Source organism: Polypterus senegalus, chromosome 3 (assembly GCF_016835505.1).
Source record: "Polypterus senegalus isolate Bchr_013 chromosome 3, ASM1683550v1, whole genome shotgun sequence".
In the NCBI taxonomy this organism is placed as follows: domain Eukaryota; kingdom Metazoa; phylum Chordata; class Cladistia; order Polypteriformes; family Polypteridae; genus Polypterus; species Polypterus senegalus.
This window is the reverse complement of record NC_053156.1, coordinates 89,832,139-89,855,890: the sequence shown is the minus strand read 5'-3', so window position 1 is coordinate 89,855,890 and position 23,752 is coordinate 89,832,139. Positions and strand designations below refer to the sequence as shown.

The following is a 23,752-nucleotide window of genomic DNA, read 5'->3' as shown; positions in this document are numbered from 1 at the left end:
GGATGGCGCTTCATCCTGCAACATGATAATGATTCCAAACATACTGCTAAGGCAACATAAGAGATTTTCAAAGCTAAAAAACAGCCAATCCAGTCCCACAATTTAAATCAAATATAGCATACCTTCCATATGCTGAAGAGAAAACTTAAGGGGACAAGACCCAGAAAGCAGCAGGAGTTAAAGATGGGTGTATTAGAGGCTCTCTGGAGAAGATACTCAGCCCCAGGTGATGTTTATGAATCACAGACTTCAAGCAGTCATTGCATGCAAGGGATATGTAACAAAGAACTAAATATGACTGCTTTAATATACCGGACGATTGCTATGGTGCCCTGAAGTGGGGGACCATGCAGAAAAAGTGTTACTTCTACATACTTTGTTTAAAGTTTATGCAAGTACCCTTAAATTAAAGTCTGCAGTATGCACTTTAAATACATCTAAATTGTTTGATTTGTAGTTTTAAAGTGTGGAGCAGATGGTTAAATGAAAGAAAAATTACATCATCCTAAACATTATGGAGGGCAATTGTATGTTAACCCTGTTTGCTACTTAGAGGTGAAGTTTAAAGTGCTAACAGTTGAAAAGGATCATTTACAACATACATCCATCTATTTCTGCATCCTTTTTCAGGTTAATATAACAGGTGTTGGTTGTTTAAACAAAAACAAAGGTTAATGATATGTACATTGTTGGGATTTTATGTAAAACTCTACAGAAAAAAAAATGTACAAATAATTTGTTGATATGTTTACTGTATGGTAAATATTAATGCTATAAACTATAAGCAACACATTTAAAAAATGAAAAAAAAAAATGAAAATCCACCATCTTTTCATTTTTTTTTATCTTGGAATAACTTTATATTGTTCCTTCCTGTTTCGATTAAATTAATACATTTTTTTTATTAATAATTTTATTCACCTTGCCTAAAGCAGCGATGTAAGACCACCAGCCCTACACTCATATACGCCATTCATTGGGTGCAAACAGAAAAACATCCTTTATATCAATAAAAAAGAACTTATCACCATTACCCATTCCTTACATTAATGTTCTGTATTAGAACAAACTTGCTATGAGGAAAGGATTGCATTTTTGGGTACGTGTTAAAATAATTAAAACTAATCTTGAATGATGGGTTAATAAAACCCCATACCCTCCTTTCCTGCTAATGTGCTGTGTATCTTCACATGTGAAATGAAATAAAACCGTTTTTAGTTAAACAATTCCTGAATTTTCACATGCTTTTTAGATTTAAAAAAATTGGCAAAGATTTCCTCTATTTAATTTACAAAAGACTTGGCAAAACTGTGGTTACAGTATATTTACTTTCCTTACCATTCTTGCTATTGCTACTGAATAATGTGAAACTGGTTGGGAGGAGGAATTTCCTAAATTTATTTCAAGAGGCACACACCTTCTAAACACTACCATAAAATGATTTTAGAAAATAACAAAACACTAATAAGGGCTAAAAAATAATCTGGTTGTAATTTAGGTGTGACACAAGAGCCATTAAGTCAACAACCATTTTCAAAGAAAGAGACTGTCCTCTGTGTTTTTACCTTGTAGATGTTTTGTTTCTGATCTGGGAGCAAAATCTTGTCTTTTTTAATGTGTAAAATTACGAACAATTATTTTATTAACTAATGCAGAGAATGCAATTCATTAGAAGTGCAGTTTCTATTCTTAATTTAAAATGAGATTAATAAAGAGAATGGTAAAAGTCCCATTTTGTACTAGATTCAGCAAAAAGTACAATTAAAGGATTTGGCAAGTTTTGTGTTTTTGGCAGTTGGACTAATAAAGTGTAAAAAAAAATTTTGTTACATTTTTAGCAGTAATAAAAAAAACTTTTTGGTCAGCCTCTTGATTCCTTTATCTGAATTTCCAAAAACAAAGTAAAATGGCAAAATTGATTTACAAACTTTTAAGTCCTGCCAAAAACTTTAATTTTGGGTATTCTTAATCTAATAAAGAATGAAGTGAGGCATGTTTATAGGCCATAAATATCAGCTAGCTATGGTTTTTAAATAAAAGTTCTTCTGAAATACAATTAATAAGAACTAAAGCCATAAAAACAAAAATAGAATAAAAGACTAATGTTACTGGAATAAATTACAAGAAAACTCACTTCTGACACATCTGATTAAATAATATTTTTGGAGAAATGGGTCCTTTTCCTGCTTCCTTCATGCTATGAAGAAAAAGGAACATGGCTGATGTCAATGGCTCGGGGCTGGGAAGGGTCACTACCAATGGATCCTACAGGTAAAAAAAAAACAAAAAAGCAAGAACACCATCATCATTTTCCAGGCAAAACTTTACTGAAAGATATGGACAACACTCTTTCATTAACTAAAAATCAAAGTAATAAAAGTAAAAAAAAATCTGAAAACAGCTTGATTTATTTCATGAATAATATACACTGTTAAGATGCATTAAATGTAAAAAAGCCATAAATAAAGCATGCATTGTATTACTAGTTACATAGTATGTGCATATTAAAGATTTTTGCATAAATTAGTATTTTTTTTCCAGGCAACAGAAGATGACTTGCATGGCATATTTAATTTATACTAATAATATAACCTTCTAGCTTTTTGACCTTCCTTTGAATATTTATACACACTTCCTTTCTTTATTTGTTCAACTAGTTAATGAATTTCAGGGTATTTCATTTCATATGTGCATCACAGGCCTAACCTGTAGGAAAATAAAATTTAACTCACAAAAAAGTGGTTCACCAAGGTAATAGGGAGCCATGATATAAAATAGATTTTTGCTTTTGCAGTGTTTTTTACTCATTTATTTGTTGTGTGTTCTTTGGCTACTTTAAAACTCCATTAAAACTCCTGAAGTTTGAAGGTTACACTTCTGCATATTCTATTATCCTTATTTACAAAAATACAGAATAACAAAGCATGTTTATAAAATAAATCTGATATACTGCAAATTTTTTGCACAAAAATGTTTTTGGCAACACAGGAAAACACAGAATGCTGAAAGCCCATCCCTTTCCATTCTCTATAAACCTCTCTTTCTAGTTTTCTGTATATGAGGCTGAGCACACATACCTCAGGTATCACTGAGGTAAGTACCAAACATTGTCTCTCTCTCTGACACTTGTTTAGTATTACAATTACCATGACTGACATCATATTTGGGAAAAATGAGCAATATAATACCGTAACACCACAACATCACACAAATCGACAAAATGTTCACATCTAACAGGAAATTACTCCAGTTATAAGTTTCAATTATAACTTTTTTAAAAACAAAAAATGAGAGGCATATACTTGTGGAATCAGCGCATGAAAACATAAAAACTTTTGTGTAATAGCATGTATTAAAAAACGTGAAAATACACAAAATCATATATAAAATTTACATGTACATAGGTGAGAATAAGCTCTTCAAATTCAACAATTAACACAGGCAGCTGGTAGGCTCCCTATACTTGTGGAACTTTTCTTCTTAATCACACTATTTTTTTTTTATTTTACTCTTGGAAACACTTGTGTTTTAATACTTAAAGACAAACCCTATTCGTAATGTCTTGCTATTTGACCTTTAATAATCCATAGTGCACTAAGTGAAATAAGAGTGCTCTTGTTGCTATAATTGAAAGCAGCAGAGTCCATTCAAATCTCCCATACTGCTTATTAAAGGGACTCCATGTACTGGTATTACTAGGGTGTTATTAAGGTATTATGCCACAGTAGTGCTGGGCGGTATGACCAAAATTCTGTATCACGGTATTTTTCAGAATTACACCAGTTTTACAGTATTCAATGGCATTTTTTCCCATGCATGAGTGGATGTTAACTACATTTTCCACTGCAATCAGTGCAGTAGACTGGCTAAGAATAACCTATTCCACTGTCAAGAGAATTGTACACTGTACAAAAAAAAACCATTCTAATGTGTACACAAGTATTAATACAGGTTTGCATGGCCCCATAAAGTGTTAGTTTTCAAGAGGGTGGCACTAATGTATAGAAGGAATTACATTGCATGACTGTTGCAGTCAAAATATAGAATCTTTTTATTGAACAAATTTTGCAAACAACTTAAACTATAATTTTGACAACATTCGAAGTGGCATTTAGACTTAGTAAATTATCCTGAGGTGCTTGTCAAAAGTTGTATTGTACTGAACATGTCTTAGAAAAGGAATAAATAGTAAATATTTTTGTAAACCAACTACACTTTCTGTTAATGTTAACAATCTCTGTCCACTGACACGTCAACTATATGGATTGTAATGGCATATGTTATCTTGATCCACCACTTGCTCTTTTTGTCGTAGGCAGAACCTCTAGCAAACGTGTCTAAAAGTGACGTCTAACTCTAGCTTTTTCAGTTTTACCCAAGGACGTGGATGGTGCCAATATTAGTTCCATACATTCATGGTACTCCAAAGCATGTGTGCGGCTAAGGTGGTGCAGCAAAATTGCTTGTGTTGCCACCTCCAGCGACAACTTTCGCTCTACAGCATTTGCAGTAAATAGTTGTTTGGTCCACATCTGACCTTTTAAAACCAAAGTATCTCCAGACAACAGACATGGCTCCTTTTTTCAGTAAAAGTTCTTCTTTGTCATTATGTTTAACTTTATTGTCTGCTACAGCTTCAGTTTCAGAATGTTCTCTGTCCATTTTCACCGCTCAATACCTCCACTAACGAATATACAGTAATCCCTCGCTATATCGCGCTTTGACTTTCGCGGTTTCACTCTATCGCGGATTTTAAATGTAAGCACATCTAAACATATATCACAGATTTTTCGCTGGTTCGCGCTTTCTGGACAATGGGTCTTTTAATTTAGGTTACATGCTTCCTCAGTTTGTTTGCCCAGTTGATTTCATACAAGGGACGCTATTGGCGGATGGCTTAGAAGCTACCCAATCAGAGCATGTATTGCATATTAACTAAAACTCCTCAATGCTATAAGATATGCTTCCCGCGCTGTGCTTGTTTGCTTCTCTCTATCTTTCTCGCTCTCTCTGCCTGACGGAGGGGTGTGAGCAGAGGGGCTGTTTGCACAGAGGACACGGACGCTCCTCTACAAAATGCCGCTTTATCGCGGTGCTTCTGTATACTTAAAAGCATGTATTGATTTTTGATTGTTTGCTTTTTCTTTGGCGCTCTCTCTGACATTCTCTGCTCCTGACGCGCTCCTTTATGACGCGCCTTTGAAGATAAGATATGTTTGCTTTCTTTTAATTGTGAGAAAGAACTGTCATCTCTGTCTTGTCATGGAGCACAGTTTAAACGTTTGGCTAAAGGGTGTTATTTCATGTCTAGAGGGCTCTAATAATGTTAACAGGGTGGGAGAGTTTATAAGGGCTTAAAATATATAAAAATAACCACACAAACATATGGTTTCTACTTCGCGGATTTTCACCTATCGCGGGGGGGTCTGGAACGCAACCCCCGCGATCGAGGAGGGATTACTGTACTCTGTTGGATGAATGTTTAGCGGTGTAGCAGTGAAAAAGGTCCCCCCTTAAACACTTTCCCGCTGCCCATTTTCCGAACATTGTTTAGGCTATTTAAACCAGTACTGCGGTATAAGGAAAATCCATATCATAACAAAGATAAAAAAAAGGTTTTCAGTATGAACCGGTATACCACCCAGCACTATGCCATAGGCATCTATATTTGTTTTTTACTTAGATTAACATGAATTCCTTTGAAAAGATATTAGTGGTGTTTCATAAAAAAAAAAAATCAAATTAAATGAAAATCACCACACATTTCCTGATGTTATAACCAGCTCAACACTTATATAAAATGATTACAAATACTGTACTAAAATATAAACACATCATGAAAAATATACAAAAATATATACATTTATTAAAAGCAAATTTAATTCCAATTCAAATAATCAATCCATACCTCCATCCATTTTTAAATTTGCCTGTTCTAATCAAGTGTCAGAATTCAGGGGAAAGAACTAAACGCGGCAGCACTGGTTATATGGCAGGAATCAACAGAGTGTCTTTGCTTAACTAACTTGATAGATATAAATATTACTGAATAATTATGGAGCGAAGTTTATTGATTTCAAAGGTGAGAAAAGTTATACAATTCCTAGGAGGGTATAAATTTCTAATTTCTGAGAAATTGCAGCAAACAAAAAAACACTAAGATTTAAATTAAAACCTCATGAAACCCCAAGTGTCAGAATTCAGGGGAAAGAACTAAACGCGGCAGCACTGGTTATATGGCAGGAATCAACAGAGTGTCTTTGCTTAACTAACTTGATAGATATAAATATTACTGAATAATTATGGAGCGAAGTTTATTGATTTCAAAGGTGAGAAAAGTTATACAATTCCTAGGAGGGTATAAATTTCTAATTTCTGAGAAATTGCAGCAAACAAAAAAACACTAAGATTTAAATTAAAACCTCATGAAACCCCAAGAAAAGAAAAAAATAACAAACATTTATAAAAATACACCAGTCCAAGAAGTAACACATTTAAAATGAAATAAGTAAAAGGCAAACTGTGCCAACACAAAAAGTACATGCACCCTTGCATATGCAAATTTTTGACACTGAATATTTTCAGATCTAGTATTAGGGTTATATCTAGGGCCCACGATTTACTGCGGCCCATGGAATTTAACACCACGCCGCAGAATTTAGGGTTTTGCAGCGGTAAAATGCCATGCCGTGGAATTAACCTAACTGCAGAGGAAAATACCAAATCTGAATGAAATCTCACTGTTTGAGGCATATTGATATTAGTATGATTAGTTTTGATTACTTCTTTAAGTTCTTCCTTTAGCCTATTGCATCATCTCATTAATATCTGGTTCGTTGCTACTGAAATCGAACACAGTGGAGCTACAGTCCAGTTAAAGAAGCTGTCGGCGTTGCTGCAAAGTACTCATAAACTTAACGAGCTGAGAGCTGAACTTGAATTTGTATCTGTTCACTGCCAGCCAATTATGAACACTCTGACTTCTTTTAAGGCACAGTCATTCATGGCTGTCGATGTCTACAACAAAGTGTCTGACTTACTGTCTTGCCTGAAATCGTCCGGATTTCCATTTGCAACCAGCAGCTGTGAAGAATTATGATTGATTATTATTAGGGATCAAGAATAAGAAAAATTGCATTTATTTTGCTTGGGTTACGAATTAGTCTTATGGAGTTCTGGAACTGCATTTGCCGCGCCTGACGGTACGCTGCGGAATTTAAAAAACATGCAGCGGAATTTACCATTTCTTGCCGCGGTAAATCGTGGGCCGTAGTTATATCTCAGTGAATAAATAGCATTTTTTGAAAACCTTTATTTATTGAATGAACAAAGGTATCCAACATCAGCTGGGATAGTGTGAAGAAGTCCATGCACCTTACACTTAATAAACAGTTGTACCATCTTGGCCTGCAATGACTGTAACCAAACACTTTCTCTAATTCAATATCAGTTGTGGCATCACCGTAAATCATTAGTTTTTTTCATTTATATCTATTATATTATTGCTAGTATTTTCTCGTTAATTTAAAAATTATGTTTGTGAAGTCAATGCATCAACATTTTGTATGAGGTATTTTTGAAAGGCTGGGCTATTTTTTGTGTTTTTGTGGGTATCAAATGAGTCTGTTGCAGTGGCACATGTGACATTGTCACATTACCATTATAAATGATGATGGCATGCTATTTAAACTCTGGTTAAAAAAAGACTAGTGCCTTTAAAGAAAATCATCTTCAAACAATAATATTCTTTTGGTGAGCAGTGGTTTCAACTTTGCTTCTCTCCAGAGATACCCAGTTACTGCCAAGGGTCTGAAGTCATGAATAGTGATCTTTGTCGAATCAAGACAGCCCTCTAGTTCCTTGGGTATCTTTAACATTTCTTTGTAATTTACTTAATAATTATGTGTAATACCTCTGGTGAGGCACTCATGGAAAGATATGCTGCTGTTCCAAATAGTTTCGTTTTGGAGAATATGGATATCTGTTTGACTTAGTGGAGCTTCAAAAAAACTGGAATTGGCTTTGTATCCCTTTCCAGACCAACAAGTTTCCTTTGATTGTGGCTTTATATGCTTGTTTATTATTTGTAATGAGGATTTGACCCTCATAATATGAATCAATGCATGTGAGTTTTAAATGGAAGATGTACAAGAAAAAAAAAACAAAACACTTCCACATGGGTAGAATTCAAATTCTAAATTATAACTCAACTTTAATCCGGCAAATTCTGGTATGTGCTATATAGCATCTACAGTATATATATAGCATTTTCTGTCATTGTGAAAAGCAAATTAAACTTCACATTGGCCAACCGCAAATAATGTTAGCATACTGTGCTATTTTAAGTGCAACAATCATTTTTATTCTCTGTTTAACAGTTTTGATGTTGTTCTCTGTGAAATACTGTTTATAAAAAAAGACTGAATAAGGTGATTAATGCTTTAGGAACCTACCAGCCACAAGATTCTGAAACATAAGACCTGACACTTAAAACAGGCAAAAAGCTTCCAACATACTGTATTTCTCTTTATAGTTTTATTAATAATTGTATCCATTTTTATTTTAATTAAAAATACTGCATTTAAGAAAGTATTATTGAGTTAACCTGATTTCATAAAAAATACCAAGTAAACAATTTCAAATATAGTAAAATGCGTGCAAATATTTCCCTTCAAAAGCATGGCTCCTTCAAACTGGCTTAAATACATAAAACTATTAAAATATGTAACATGACCAGTTCACTGAAAATAATATTGTCTCCATCATCAACTGAGTTGATTTTGTGCAGTGCAAATTGTAGTATTTGCATATTATTCCCTTTTTTAAGATAATAAGAGCAGCATATCAGACATTAAGCTCTGTTCAATGTTCTGTATTACTACTTAACAAAGAAGTGGTTGACAGCTATGCTAGAAGTTCATTATACATACCAAGTTAGTTTCTGCAGAAGGACAAATTTTTAACTTTGATCCCTTTTCCTTTATTTCTGTAATCAAGTCATTCATTAAGTGTGTCTGTGCCAAATTCTGAAAACAAAGTAGAACATTTTAATGATTGTGAATCCAAATAAATATTAAGATTACATACGACATAAGATTATCCATTAGCAATGTACACTCCATAAGATGTTATTTATTTACAGAAAATGGTTTAATAATCAGGGTACTAGCAACTTTGCCTGGATATTTGTATCAAGTTGATATCATCTATTATAATTACAATAGATAGATAGATAGATAGATAGATAGATAGATAGATAGATAGATAGATAGATAGATAGATAGATAGATACTTTATTAATCCCAAGCACTACAACAACAAGAATGTCAGTGCAGGAGGTACTCCAAAAATTTACTTCAACAAGTGTCATTTTACATATGATGACAGACTGCATTGAGAAAGTATACCTCTATGGACAACATTTGTTATACCAGTCCATCAGTCAACTACAAAGAATGGGAGAAACGTTTGCCCACTACACCACAACTTCAAATGTATGATGTTTGAGGCTTCTTGTGCACTTTTTTTCAACCTGGACTAAAATATGAGGTTTGATGAGAGTCCTCCTAAATACTGTCAATTCATGAAGATAATTCATTTGTTGCACAAAATATGTAAATATGTACATTTTTAAAATCAGGCAAAAAATAGTACAGTAACATTTTCAACAATGTATGATTTGTCCCATAAATATAAGAACATGTACTGTATAAGTAGACAATTAAAAAATTTAGACAACTTCAAAAGTATACTATTATCTATGGATTTTTTAGACAGAATAGTCACAAGCGAAAATACAAACTCTGCTTCCACTGAATCTAAGAATTAACTAAACCCTGAAAAGAAACTGCCACTATCGCATTGTCGAAGCAGGAACATTTCTGTCTTTGAAGAGTTTTACGCCTTTTGAAGCAATCATGACATGTGTGGAAAATATTTGAGTGTAAAGTGCCATTTTAAAAATTCCAGAATGTTTTGTATGACTATGATAAGCACATTACCATGTTTTGCACTTTCTGAAACTGTCCTTTGGTAATATAATAGTCACAGTTAGTAAAACAATTTGAAAATTGGTCAAGTAAATCACATTCTACTTATATGGAAATCCAGACGGAGAATCAATTGAAGTTTCTGACTAATTTTAAATAAAAGATATTTTCTTAAATCAATTTCAACTTGTATTTTAAAAACTGCATTTTATTATTATTATTATCACACTTATTTTAACTTCACCTGTTTGTTGTCTGGTACAACTCTTGTAATCGATATTTAACCCACTTCCTATTGAGACTTATTTTTTACTTTTTAGTACACTGTTTTAACTTAATATAAGCATGGTTTTTAAAAAGTATTTTTATATCTCTCTATTATAAAAAAAAATCTTGGAAGGCTTGGAAGGAGACGATACGTGATCTTCTCGGAAGACAATTTGATGTCCTGCCAGAGACACTTTAACGTTACATGAGACAAGGCAGTGAGACAAAAGGACAGGTGTTGTATAGGCTTTTAAATGATCGGTGCGCAACGCGACAAGCAGATCATGCAGCTCGGCAGCAAAGGCATAAAGACAGCAGCTGATCAGACCACATCTCCTCAGCGTGCGTTCAGCCCCCCAGAGTGGCAGAGACACAAAGTGGCTGGAACGAAACGCTCCCAGGGGTATGATGGGAGGGGGTGGGCAAGTGAAGTGAGCCGGGGGCAAAGTCCACTAGTATATATTTATAAATGTCTTGCAGACTTAAAAATGGGCAGCAAATACAGTCACTGCAGTTTAGTAGATATTGCTGGACCAGCTATATGCAAACAGTGTCAAACAAAGATTACACTAGGTACATATATATATATATATATATATATATATATATATATATATATATATATATATATATATATATATATATATATATATATATATATATATATATATATATATATATATGACCCAAATTAAGCACTCAATATATTCTTAAAAAAATTGTTCCGAATTTTAGAAATTAATGACTTCTCAGCACAGTAACATATATTGATATGTTAGAAAAAAAACTGACTAAACAATGGAGGTAAAAGATCAATGTTCATTGAAGAGAAACATCTTTAAATTAGATTTGAAAGTAGAAAGGCAAGTGTAGTCACGGAAAGATTGGGGAAGAGAATTCCAGAGATTAGCAGCCACGGCACTGAAGTGCCTACCTCCTAAGGTTGAAAATCGGGTGCGTGGGACAGCAAATAGATTATGGCTACAAGACCTGACAGAGCAAGAGGGAAAGTAAGAGATCAAGAGTTCACTAAGGTAAAGAGAAGCAAGGTTATGGATGTCTTTGAAAGTGAGAAACAAGAATTTGAACTTGATATAGAACTGAACCGCCAACCAATGTAGCTAAAAACATGGGGTTGGGTTATGTGAGCAGAATACTTCATACACGTGAGAACTCTACCACTCTTCACACCACTTTAGCTAGAAAAGGAAGATATGACATAGGTCTACAATTGGAAAGAGATATTGGATGCAACTCGGGTTTTTTTTAAGAACAGAAGTAACTGTTCTTAACAGTTTATGAGCAATAGGAACAGAACCAAAAGAGAAATGCATTAATTACAATAGTAACTGAATTATTAATTGTAGAGAAACATATCTTTAATAAAAGTTGGGGACAGGGTCAAGCTGACAGAAAGCAAGATTGTTCTTAATGATGAGTGCAGAGACAAAAAGAGAGTCAACAAGTGTAAATCAAGTAAATTTTGTAACTCAAGTCTGGTTAATTTTGTTTTCAAAAAAATGTAAAAAAAATAAGCCTGACACTGTTCAACTGTATTTGGACATACAGGAGGATGAATGAGTTTGTTAATAGTCCTAACGAGTGTTCTTGGCCTGGACTTAGTGTGAGTTAAGATGGAGGAATAGTAACTGGAGCAAGCTATGCTCAGTATATAGTAAGCAGTGGACATTTAGGCCAGTTTTCTTATAAAGGCACACAAGACACTGGTCTGTTGCCTTCATCAACCTGAGCTTTAGAGTAAATAAACCAAGGATACAAGTGGGCTGCTGGGGCAAGCCTATTGTTTAAGGAGGCAATAACATTAAGCAATTCAGAAAAAGCATCATTATTTAAGGGGGCTATATCATTAAATAATCCAGAAACAGCAACATTATAAAGGAAAACCATATTATCAGGAGAGGAAAATGTATGTACTGTATGTGAGACAAAGATGAACACTAAAGAGAAGGAGCAAACAGATTGGAATTGATATACCTAATATTATAAGTAACAGAGATTTTCTTCAAAGAAAGAGGAATAGTATTGTGAAAACTACATTCAATAAGCTTGTGATCAGATATACCAGAGAAAAATATATCATTCGAACTGGTAGAACAAAACAAATCAAGAATATGACCATGAATATGAATTGGTAAGTCAACATTCTGTATCAAATAATAATAAAACATTCTAATAATGACATGAATTCAGACATATAGATGCGAGGATGGGAACAGGATTAGTACTATGAAGACATTGGAGGCAATGATATGTAACAAGTTCCTGCAAACCAAAAAAAATGGTTGACTGTGGGGACAAGATTTTGTGCTAAATATGATGTATTTATTAAGTATGCTCAATATTGCTTCATTATCTGTATGGAAAGAATACTACAGCTTAGACCCTATCTAAATACAAGCTAAAGTATCTTATATTCTCCTTGTGTTTTTAATTCTATGCCATAAAAACTGAAGTGCCACAGTGCAGCTCAGACTGATCATAAGTATGCAGCTCTAGCTTTCAGCTGAGACCTTAATCACAGGGGTTGCTAAAGTATTTTCGTGATGGCAACCAGATGTAACTTTTGTCAAAAACATCAAGAGTTTATTTGTGCTTCTATAATAAAATTACAATAAAATTATACCATGGAAAAAGGAATTGGTTGAATAAAAACCAGAAGTCACATAATACCAAAGGTATTAAAAATTATAAGGAATGTATTCAGTGGGTACAAAAAAAAATGTTTATATTTAATGCAAAGTCTTTAACAATGAACACCTTCACAAAGTGTTTTACAGTACATATGCAATATAATTCCATAATGTAAGGAGAGAAGTGATTTTTACTGGGTTACGCAGAAAATGTTAGAAAAACATTTACAGGCATCATAAAGTTTATCTAATCTAATAAGAAACAGTTTTGTAATTGGCTCAGCATGGTGAAAAGAAAATTATTAAAAAAAATGTTTTTTAACTTTTCCAATTCATTCAAAAGCAACCACAGACTAAGGTAAGAAGCAATCATTGGCTAAATTAATAATGTCAATAGCAATATCTTGTAATATACCTTTGCTTTGACATTTTAATCCCTGTCAAATTATTTTATTGAGTTCCTGAACACAGTATAACATATTCATGGCTTTCTTAGTTATTGCTGGGGTACAAGATTCAATTAATGTTTGAAAACAGTAACACAACATCCATCCATCCATTTTCCAACCCGCTGAATCCGAACACAGGGTCATGGGGGTCTGCTGGAGCCAATCCAGCCAACACAGGGCACAAGGCAGGAACCAATCCCGAGCAGGGTGCCAACCCACCGCAGCAGTAACACAACAGTTATACCCTATTCTCTAGCATCATGTGTGTTATGTCAGCAGAGATAAAATGTAAGACCATTCACAAGGTGTGCCTGAACAATACAAAATTGCACTGAGCTTATGTGAATCCTTTAACAATAAAATATACTGCTTATAAATGAGACCTAACAAGATCCACATGAATCTTATATTCATATTACTTTTTTCATATTTGTAAAATCTTGATTATCAGGAGCACTATCAGAAAATACAGGCACATCACTTTCCTAAATAGTACAGAAATATTTAAAAATTAACCAAAAAATAAATTGCTGTATTGCTTTTAATTTGTAAGGGAGGCGCTTCCATCATAAAGTAATTCTTGGAGGTGTTTGTGCAAGATATCTTTGCCTTTCTTTTGAATGGAAAACCTTGAACAATGCTGGCAAAACACCGGTCAAGGATTCTGAAAAGATTATGATGAAGTGTCTTGATTAACTGGGATATTCAAGGTTGACATACTTCATTAGTCGGCCTATAGCTATATACAAAACAGGACAGTTGCTGAATAAGTAATTTTAATTATGTTCAGATAAAACACACTTTTCAATAATGCAAAAGCAACAAACACCAACATTTAAGGTTACCACATACTAAAAATCTGTAAAAGCCCAATTAACAAAAAATAACATCATGTAAAGCTAATTTAAGATTAAATTAAACCACATGGGCCCTTTCGTGAATAATACATCATCTGGGAGGTTCCATTGTTTCTGACTATTTATTTTAGGACAGAAGAGCTTTGATTTTATGTGATCGAATTAAAAACACAATAACTTTTATGTTCAAATCCTATAAGACAATTCTGCCCATCATGAAGAATACAAGGGACAACCAATTAATTACTATATTAACAAAAAAAGTCAGCCAATATTTGTTCTTTAAAATGATATAAAATGATAACTGCAATGCAGAAATTCATCCATTATCCAACCCGCTATATCCTAACAGGGTCACGGGAGTCTACTGGAGCCAATCCCAGCCAACACAGGGCGCAAGGCAGGGAACAAATCCCGGGCATCCAATGCAGAAATACAACAGATAACTATTAGCTGAACTTATAGGACAATTTGTATAGAAAGAGAATAAAATAGATACAAACTGCATTATAGATATAACTATACACACACACAAAACACATAACATTGCCATATAGTCTATCATGTTTATAAATCTCTTCTGCTTGTTGCCTTTCTACAAGAATGGTTTCTTGGCTGCAGCATGTCCTTCAAGATTATTTTTTAAGACTTCCTCAAACAGGGGAAGTGTGCTGTCTGGTACCAGATGTCTGCTCCAGATGCTGAACAATAACTGCACTGGATTCCCTCTTGTCTTTTAAGAAAGTGACTTTTAAGTTTTCTTCACTAGATGCAGACAAGTCATGGATATGGATCTTCTCCTGCAAGTCCTCAATTTGCACTATTTCTAGTTCTTTATGAAAGCTTAAACACAACATTTTGAAAATCTGTCTTATATACAGTTAGTTGCTGACTACTGTAAACTCATGATTTTATGCCTGTCAATGTGTGTTAACTAATAAAGCCTTTTCCAAACCTTTATTTTGATTTACCCTGATATCTGTGGTGACTATTCTATATACCCTTTTATTTGTTAAATTGCACCCCTAGCACACAAGGCTTAGCTAATTAATACTAACTCGTTAATTTGAATCAGGTGTGCTGTTGTTGGAATTCACCAAATGCAAGGAATAGCCAAAGCAGATGAGCGGTAACTACACTGTGCTGTCTCAAACTTAAAATTTCTTTGAACAATGTGACTCTGTCTGTGCTACAACAAAAGTGCAGAGTGCTACAGGAGATTTTAAATCTACTTCCATGATGAAACACTTCAATTAATTCACCTGAAGTCTCAAGGAAAGTCTTTTGATTGTAGAATAATGTGCTTCTAAAATATATGTGTGGGCAGCTCCACACTAATGTAAGAGCTAAATGTTTTAATTTGGACAGGGCTGATTAAAACAAAGCTTGCTTTTGCCTAAAGCATTTAAACATTTGAAATTGATGATGGCTTTATTTCTGTTATGTAACCTGTTCTGTTATAACAGGAGTTAAGGTACAATTACTTTTTCATATTGAATATCTGAATACCATCAACAACAATGAAAACAAATTTTAGAGTCAAACTGTAATCTCAGAAACTACTCCATGATCTACTATAACAATGATCAATAATGACCAAGCTTATCCTAATATTTGTAATAATAACTCTTTGCCATTCTCACCAGGTCACTTCCCAAGGATTACTCTGCAAGACCTTACTTTTTACTGGATAGTCCCTACAGGAAGGTGAGCACACTAAACAGCTGTAAATGAAATAACAGAAAACTGCTGTGTAGAGGTATTGTCACGTGGAAAGCTAGTATATAAATACAAACATACTGTGTTAAGTCACTGGGGTCTTCACCTCATAAATGCTCAGAACTCGACAGATTCAACAAGGATTTTAATGAATAGGATAGTTTGCATTACTAATGCCTCAAGGAACAAATCAATATGACTGTATTGTATGTGCTGTTTCAATATCATTTACAAGTTCATGTGATATTCAGGTTTCTTCTCATAATGAAAAGAAATACTGTAATATTAAGTTTACAGGTCACTAAATTTAGTGTTTGTCTCTCCATGACCAGCGAATGGGCTAGTTTCCTATTCACCATTAACTCCTTTCAACTGATGACTCTTATTGAAAGAAAGAGTAGCCTCCAGACTTTATCAGGAAAGGCATACAAAATTAAATTTATATATGATTTGTGATTTTTTTACTGGCAAAAAAATTGCATTCATTTTGCAAATCAAGGTATTTCACATGCCAGTAAAATACTTTATTTAACAGTTCTTCTGCTGTCTTAGTTCTGGTATACCTTTTAGTGTTAAATAAAGGCCATAAAAGTAACTCAATGAACAAATAAATTAAACACAAAAAATACATTTAAAAGAATCATAATTGTAGCACACGGTGGCACTGTGGTGCAATGGCAGCAGTAGTGTCACATACTCTAGCTCCAGCATCTGGTTAATGTCCACGTGGAGTCTGCACATTCTCCATGTGCTTGCTTGCATTTTCCTTCTGGTACTCCAATTTTCATCCAACAACCGCAAAGAGATTCATGATTCAAAAATGGGTCCTGTGTGTGCTGGAATGAGAAGGTGTTTGTGAGAAGCAAATGTCCACTGTGGTTTCCTTGCTTAAGCCCAGTACTGTAAAGACCGGGTTTATTCCCCTGCAACTCTGAATTGGATAAAGTGAGTTTCATAATGTCTTGTTATTATACTAACACAATCTGCCTCTAAGAAATAATTCACTTTACAAGTTAGTTGACAGTAAATTTCTATCCCCCCAAAAAAATCACCCTACTTGCAATTTAATGATGTTATTATTCTGAACAAACTCCTTTTATTTTTAGACACTGGATGAGGAATTCCTCCAAAATTAGCTTATTTATTTATTTTTATTTGAATGGACATGCAATATATTTAAACATAAGGTTCTTGGAAACAAATTAAATGCCAGCACTGAATCCTGAGATAATTTCAAGTTAACTCAATAACACAACATACTACCAGTTTCATTTTTGAAAAGAAGTATGTACAGTATCTGCTTTTTTTTTTTACAGAGGTAGTATATCTACTATTTCTTCAACTACACAATGTCTACAATCCTCTTTTGTCACCAAAATAAACAAGATTCAATTTCAAAACTGTGCTTCTGTGTGTTTGTGAGCACTGTTTTTCCTGGGTACATTAATTTTCCTCACTTTCTAAAGACAATTTATCAGGCTGACTGTCATCTCTAAATAAAACTCATTTACTCTGAGCCACTGTGTTGCTTTGTAGATTATGCAGGGTGTTTTTCCAGCCTGTTCCAACTGCGTTCAGAGAGGCTCTTGTAACCTCATTCTCCTGACATGGCAAAGAATGTGAACAGATACAGGTAAAACTGAGTTCATACTGTAAAGGTATATAAACTTCAGACACCAAGAAGAAATAAAATACACCACTCTGCATGTTTGTTTCAAGGGATTCCCTGTGGATAGCTTATTATTTATTATTTCCAGTATTCCAGGTATTGTAATTTGACACTGACCTTGATCCATTGCAAAAAGAAATAATTAGGAACATTTGCAGTAAGCCTGGTACAGCAATGGTTAGCAATTCTCCCCTAAACCCAAATTGATTTTAAACAATGTCTCAGCATCTATGTGAATTTTCCACCCACATTCCCAAAGACATATGTGTTAAATGTATTGATGATTCCAAAATGCCAAGTGTGTGAATTTGGCAGTCTGGCACCCAGTTTAACATTGTTTCATTCCTTGCAGACAATGCTGCCAGTATGGACTTGAAATGGAACAAAGGGGCTGGAAAATGTTATGTTATGCTATGCACTATATATAAAACATTAGAACTTTTAGATGACCCAGTAGTAGCCAGAAAACTCTCACAGAGAAAAACAAAGAACATAAAAAACTGATTATATAAAATTTTCTACTGTAAGATTTTTATGAACAAATGCAAAAAAAAATTATAACACATATAAAATATGTCTTTAAATTATCTGTTGTATCTAATTATATTTTTTACTTTTATTTTGACATTTAACTGAAGAAAAAATTAAATATTATAAATATTACAAGATTACCTAAAACTAATCAGGTTACTTCTTTTCTAATCTGCTTAAATTAAGACAACCCCCTTTCCATTTTTTCTGCATTAAGCTATAAATTATAACACTGTAATTAAATAACAGATAGAAAACAATGTATGGTTCACTTTGGCACCTGATGTCATGCACTCATGCCAAAGTTGCACCCATTATTTGTTACAGAAGGATGATCACCTACTGGAAATAATACATTCATGGATTAATCCTTGGCAGACACAGCAAACCACATGTCTACTACAAAGTGGCCATGGAAGCCAACAATGTTCATTCACTGGCAGTACAAGCCATGGATAAGTGACAACACAGAAGGACTGAACTCCATCCAAAAACTCGTTTTGGGCAGTTGAAAATCAGACTTGGATTTGGGCTCAAAAGGATTATACTGATTGCCTTGCATTGCACACTGTCAAGACTATTAAAGCAGGACTATTTACTGGGCTTAGTGACACTGCACTTTATACCTAAAATAATCCATTCCACCACAATCTGAATGTTTAAAGGACTCCTAGCATATCCCTTGCTTTTTATTACTTATTTCCCTATTTTTGAAAGTTAGATCTCTATCATGAAGTGATCCACAATTACTATCATGCAGATGCCTATGATTTTTACTCTTGCAAAAGGTAATCATTTGGACACAGAAACTCTAATAATAATAATGCTGAGGAACTTATTGAGGATAAGTTCAAATAAGAATTTAGATATGATATCCTTCAACAAAGCAACTAAACAGTAAAATAATTAAATAAATAAATGAAAATAATAATTTAAATGATGTCATCAGTGATTCATACATAAACTAATTTAGTGAAATTAGCATTACTGTATTTCATAGGATTCCATAAATTTATTTTCTTCACTTTGTATAAGAATTTTAATAACAAACTTAGAACTTGCTGAAGCATCTTGAAGCTTTGTTAAATTCTGAAAAACATACCATTAATGACAGGACTGTAATCACATGATTATAATAATATTAATAATAATGAATTAAACAACAGTAATGAAGATAAAAACAAATAGGACAATAATATCAAACAGCAATAAGAGAACACAAGTAGTAACACACATCAAAGATAACTGGCTGTAACAGTGGTAAATGGTATGTCAGTTTGAAAAGGTATGTTTTGAGGGCATTTTTAAAATTGTGTTATTGACTCTAGCTGACATTACGAGACTGAAGAGAATTCCAGAGTTGAGGAGCACTATGACAGAATGCTCAAGCTCCCATAGAACAGAGTTTGATGTGTCGTACAGAAAGTAAAGCTGCAGATAAGAATCTGAGTGAGCAAGAGGAAGTGTACGTCTGTACAAGATCAATGAGGTACAAAGGGGCAAGATTGTGGAGAGCTTTAAATGTTAAGTGCAGTATTTTGTATTGTATTCTGCAGTAAACAGTGAGCTAGTGACGTTGGGAGAGAATAGGTGTAATATGTTCAGTAGATTTAGAACAGATAATTACCCTAGCAGTAGATTTTATATAAGTTGTATAGAACAGAAATGTTTTTTAGAGATGCCAAACAGAATAGCATTACAGTAATCTATACATGAAGTGACTGAAGTATTAACCAATACTTCAATACTGTGTTGTGGGAGAACAGGACGAAGTCTAGAAATGTTTTGGAGATGGAAGAAGGCAGTCTGAGAAACGTTATTTATAATGGGATGAAAAAGATATGGTACGGTTAGAATGAAATGAAATTAAACCTATATACTGCCACCTAAATGTGTGGAGCACACAATTTAAAAAATTAATTGTGCCAATTACATTATTTTATCATATTCAGTATAAAAAAAGATAGCAGTATTTTTTAAAGATTATTTTATGTTATGATGCAGTATGTTTCATCACATCTTCCTATCTTTTCCTTTTGTTCATTTTTAAACTAAGAAGGCAAATAAGTATGAAATTAAAACATCAACTAGGTGTAGCATTTCTGATGACTGGATACTAAAAGGCTACAAAGAATTCCAGTGGATTCGGAAAATATTAAAACTAAACTTTGGACAGTTTATCTTCATCTACAATCCCATGTATTTCCTAAATCTGTTCAATAAACTCAAGGTTGTAAGAAGCCCAAATCATTGAGTCAGTGTTGGTCACAAAAATTACTGCAGAGCACACTTAGGCCCATTTGCACACTCACTTTCAACAGGCCAATCAAAGACTTGGTAATCAACCTTATCCAATTATTTCTGATCTGGCAGGACAATCAGAGCACCCATAGAAAAACTCATGCAGATACAGAGAGAACACACAAACCTACCACGGACACTGATAAGCTCAGTACATTAAACAATGTCACCTAGAATTATGAAAAAGCAGCACTAAATGCTGTGCCACTATGACGATCTAAAATAATCCTTCCATAACAAGTACATCAAGGCAACGTACTGCTCACTATTTAATTTGCAACGACATGACTGAGGGCCAGAAATGACTACATGAATGAGAGTCAGCAATGTAAATTTGCAGGCTTGAGTGATGACAGACCTAAAGGCAGGACCCTGAGGTCTAATATTGTCAATCTTACTACCAACTCCAGTACACTCAGTAAGTTTGTTGGGAAGCTGGGTTAGAATCACCAAAGGATGGCCACTTCACATGACAATGTTCACACTATAGAACCTACAACAGGAAACCTTATAAGCTTACCCAGGAACATGAAATATAAGCTTGACCTGTTAGACACAACAGCTTAAAAAAAAAGAACATCTTCAAAACATGCTACCCTGTCTACTTAGTTGAACACAGTGCTGACGAAAATCCATGTGCCCTTTGGAGACCCTCCAAACTCCAGTCCAAACAGTTAGGTAGAGGCATGTATATGTAGGCGCTCAAGGTGGATACAAGGGTGCTCAAAATATCAAAACAATCACTGCTTATTGTAGCTTACTTTTATAAAACCAAATAAGACTGTTTACTGGCTGGAAAAAAAAAGTAAAAAAGTAGATAGATGCACCTAAAATATAATTAAGCATGATAATACAGTATATCGGAAGGAAAAAATGTTAATGTTTAAATGTCTGTGATTTTCCAGAAATCATCTATCCTTTTTCTTCAAGTTTATTTCATGATCATGGTAATTGAAGTGTATCTTGGCAGAAATAGACAGGTAGTAGAAATCAAACTTTTATTATGTCAACACAAGGTAAGGGAACTCTTTAATTAACAGTTCATAGCCAAGAAACAGTTACATTCATTCTTTATACTAAAGAATTACAATTAAACAAAACTGATCATCTGACAATCTAGTTGGATTAGGCAGGTCAATAAAATGCGTAGTTGGAAAAAGAGCTAACAAAAACTGTAGTGTGTTTAACTATGGAAAAGGGAACAGAAAAGGCAGTATAAAAATTAAAAGCCTTTAATTTCTTTCCCAGAAATAAATAAAGGACAAAAAATTTCTGCTAACTATACAAAAAGAATAATTTAGCAATGACTACAAAATACTAAAAGGTAAGTCACAAATCAATTAAGAAAAAAAAGTCACGTTTTTGTGGTTGTGCAAATGTTATTACAGGATTAAAAACAACTACAGCATAATACGGAATATTAAGACAAAACAAAAATAGGTGTATGAGAAAATGAATTCTTACCTGCATAACTGCATTAAAGAAGCAGGTGTTCCCTAAATTACTAAGGCCTTTCACTGGTACCAATGTGCTACTGACTGAAATTCTCCCCTTAATGAGATCACTGCTTTCTGTTTCTCCTCGTATTTTGATTATTTTAGATGAGGAACCTGAAAAAAATATATAGATGATATTTGTTTAAATATTAATACAAATACAAGTCACAAGTGGTAAGCTAATCATATATTTGTTAAGCAAACTGAACACTGGTAGCCATTAAGATATATCAGTCAATTTGAGATATGCAAATAACTTCAATGTAACATTTGGACTGTTTGAATATACAATAATAGTTAAAATTCCTTTAAAAATTATATTACAAAAAATATCTTGCAACATCTGGAGAGAAATCTGATACATTAATATTCTCTGTGGTTCCAGATGACAGCTGGCAGATTTTCCACTTGTACTATAGGACAGCAGTGAACCCAGCTGTGAAAGTTGCATGTTTTGTCTATTTTTATTTCAAACCCTTTTCTATACAGACTTGCAAATAAATATGCCAATGAACACTGGGACCAAGTTTGGTTGGTACCTCCCTGCAACATGCCTTCCAGCAATTCTACTGCATGATGACTACAACTGCTAATTACCATCTTGAAGTTTCAGATATATTCATGTGAGGATGGAGAACAAAATAAAGAAATGTAAAATATTCAGAAAAGGAAAACATTAATGCTGTAACTTTGCATTGTAATTGTTATAAATAATTATATTGGTAATTAAATCACTACACTATTATGATTATATCTGTGTAGTTACTGCAAGTGATCCAATCTTTTCATATGATATATGGGTATAAACCACATATGTACTAAATAATGAATGCAGTTAAGGTTCCACTCCTTACATGCTTTGTATAAAAAAAAAAAAATAATAATAAGCAATATTTTCCAAGATCAAAATTAGGCGATACTGAACAATCACAAGCTGGAATTTCAGATAACGATGATGCACATATAAACCATACTTTAACGTTAAAAGAAAACAGTATTAAGAAGAACAAAAAACACTTTAATCTTTAATTTTACATTTAATCACATTTCAATAAATGAAAATTCCACTATTTCTGAATCATACTGTAGTGACTTATTAGATAATTCACACAATCTACAATATGTCAGAATATGCTCAACAAGATGTACAGTATACACAGTATATATAAAGCAAACATACAAGTTAACAGCAAATGACATAAAAAAGTCCTGTTTAACCCAAAGACTATTGTTATCATCAGTCATCATAATTTTTGCCTGCTCTTTACCATGGCAAGCCAAATTAACATTTAGAGATATCTCAAAATGAATTTTAAGATATCTGGAAATGTATTTTTGATATCTCAAATTGAATTACAGATATCTAAAAATGCATCTATTTTATGATATCTTAAAAAGAATTTTATGATATCCCAAATAGATTTCAAGATAACGTTTTGAAATATCTGAAATGCATTTTAAAATATCTTAAATGCAATTTGAGATATCACGAAATAACTTCCTGTGCATTTCAAGATATCTCAAAAACATTTTGAGATATCAAAAAATAGACAGGAAGTCCCATTGAGAGAATAGGAAATTTTATAGGAAGTGATTTTAAGATACTGTATCTCAAAATGTATTTGAGATATCTTGAAATTCACAGGAAGTTATTTTAATATATCTGAAAATCTATTTGAGATATCTTAAAATGTGCAGGAAGTTATGTTGAGATATCTGAAAATGCATTTCAGATATCTCAAAATGAGTGAGAAGTTATTTTAGGATATCTCAAAATATAATGAGATAACTTAAAAAGCATTTAAGATAACTTAAAATTCACT

At 33.3% G+C, this 23,752-nt stretch overlaps 1 protein-coding gene across 1 annotated transcript in view; it reads right to left on the bottom strand.

Moving 5' to 3' along the window:
• Window positions 1-2,130: 2,130 nt before the first annotated feature.
• The window catches only part of usp45 (ubiquitin specific peptidase 45), a 120,797-nt gene continuing 99,175 nt past the window's right edge, over window positions 2,131-23,752 (bottom strand). The window contains exons 6-8 of the mRNA XM_039747592.1: window positions 21,898-22,043; window positions 8,931-9,026; window positions 2,131-2,265 (exon numbers count right to left, since the gene is read on the bottom strand). Coding sequence (XP_039603526.1) covers window positions 2,131-2,265; window positions 8,931-9,026; window positions 21,898-22,043 — 377 coding nt within the window. The remainder of the gene's footprint in view (window positions 2,266-8,930; window positions 9,027-21,897; window positions 22,044-23,752) is intronic.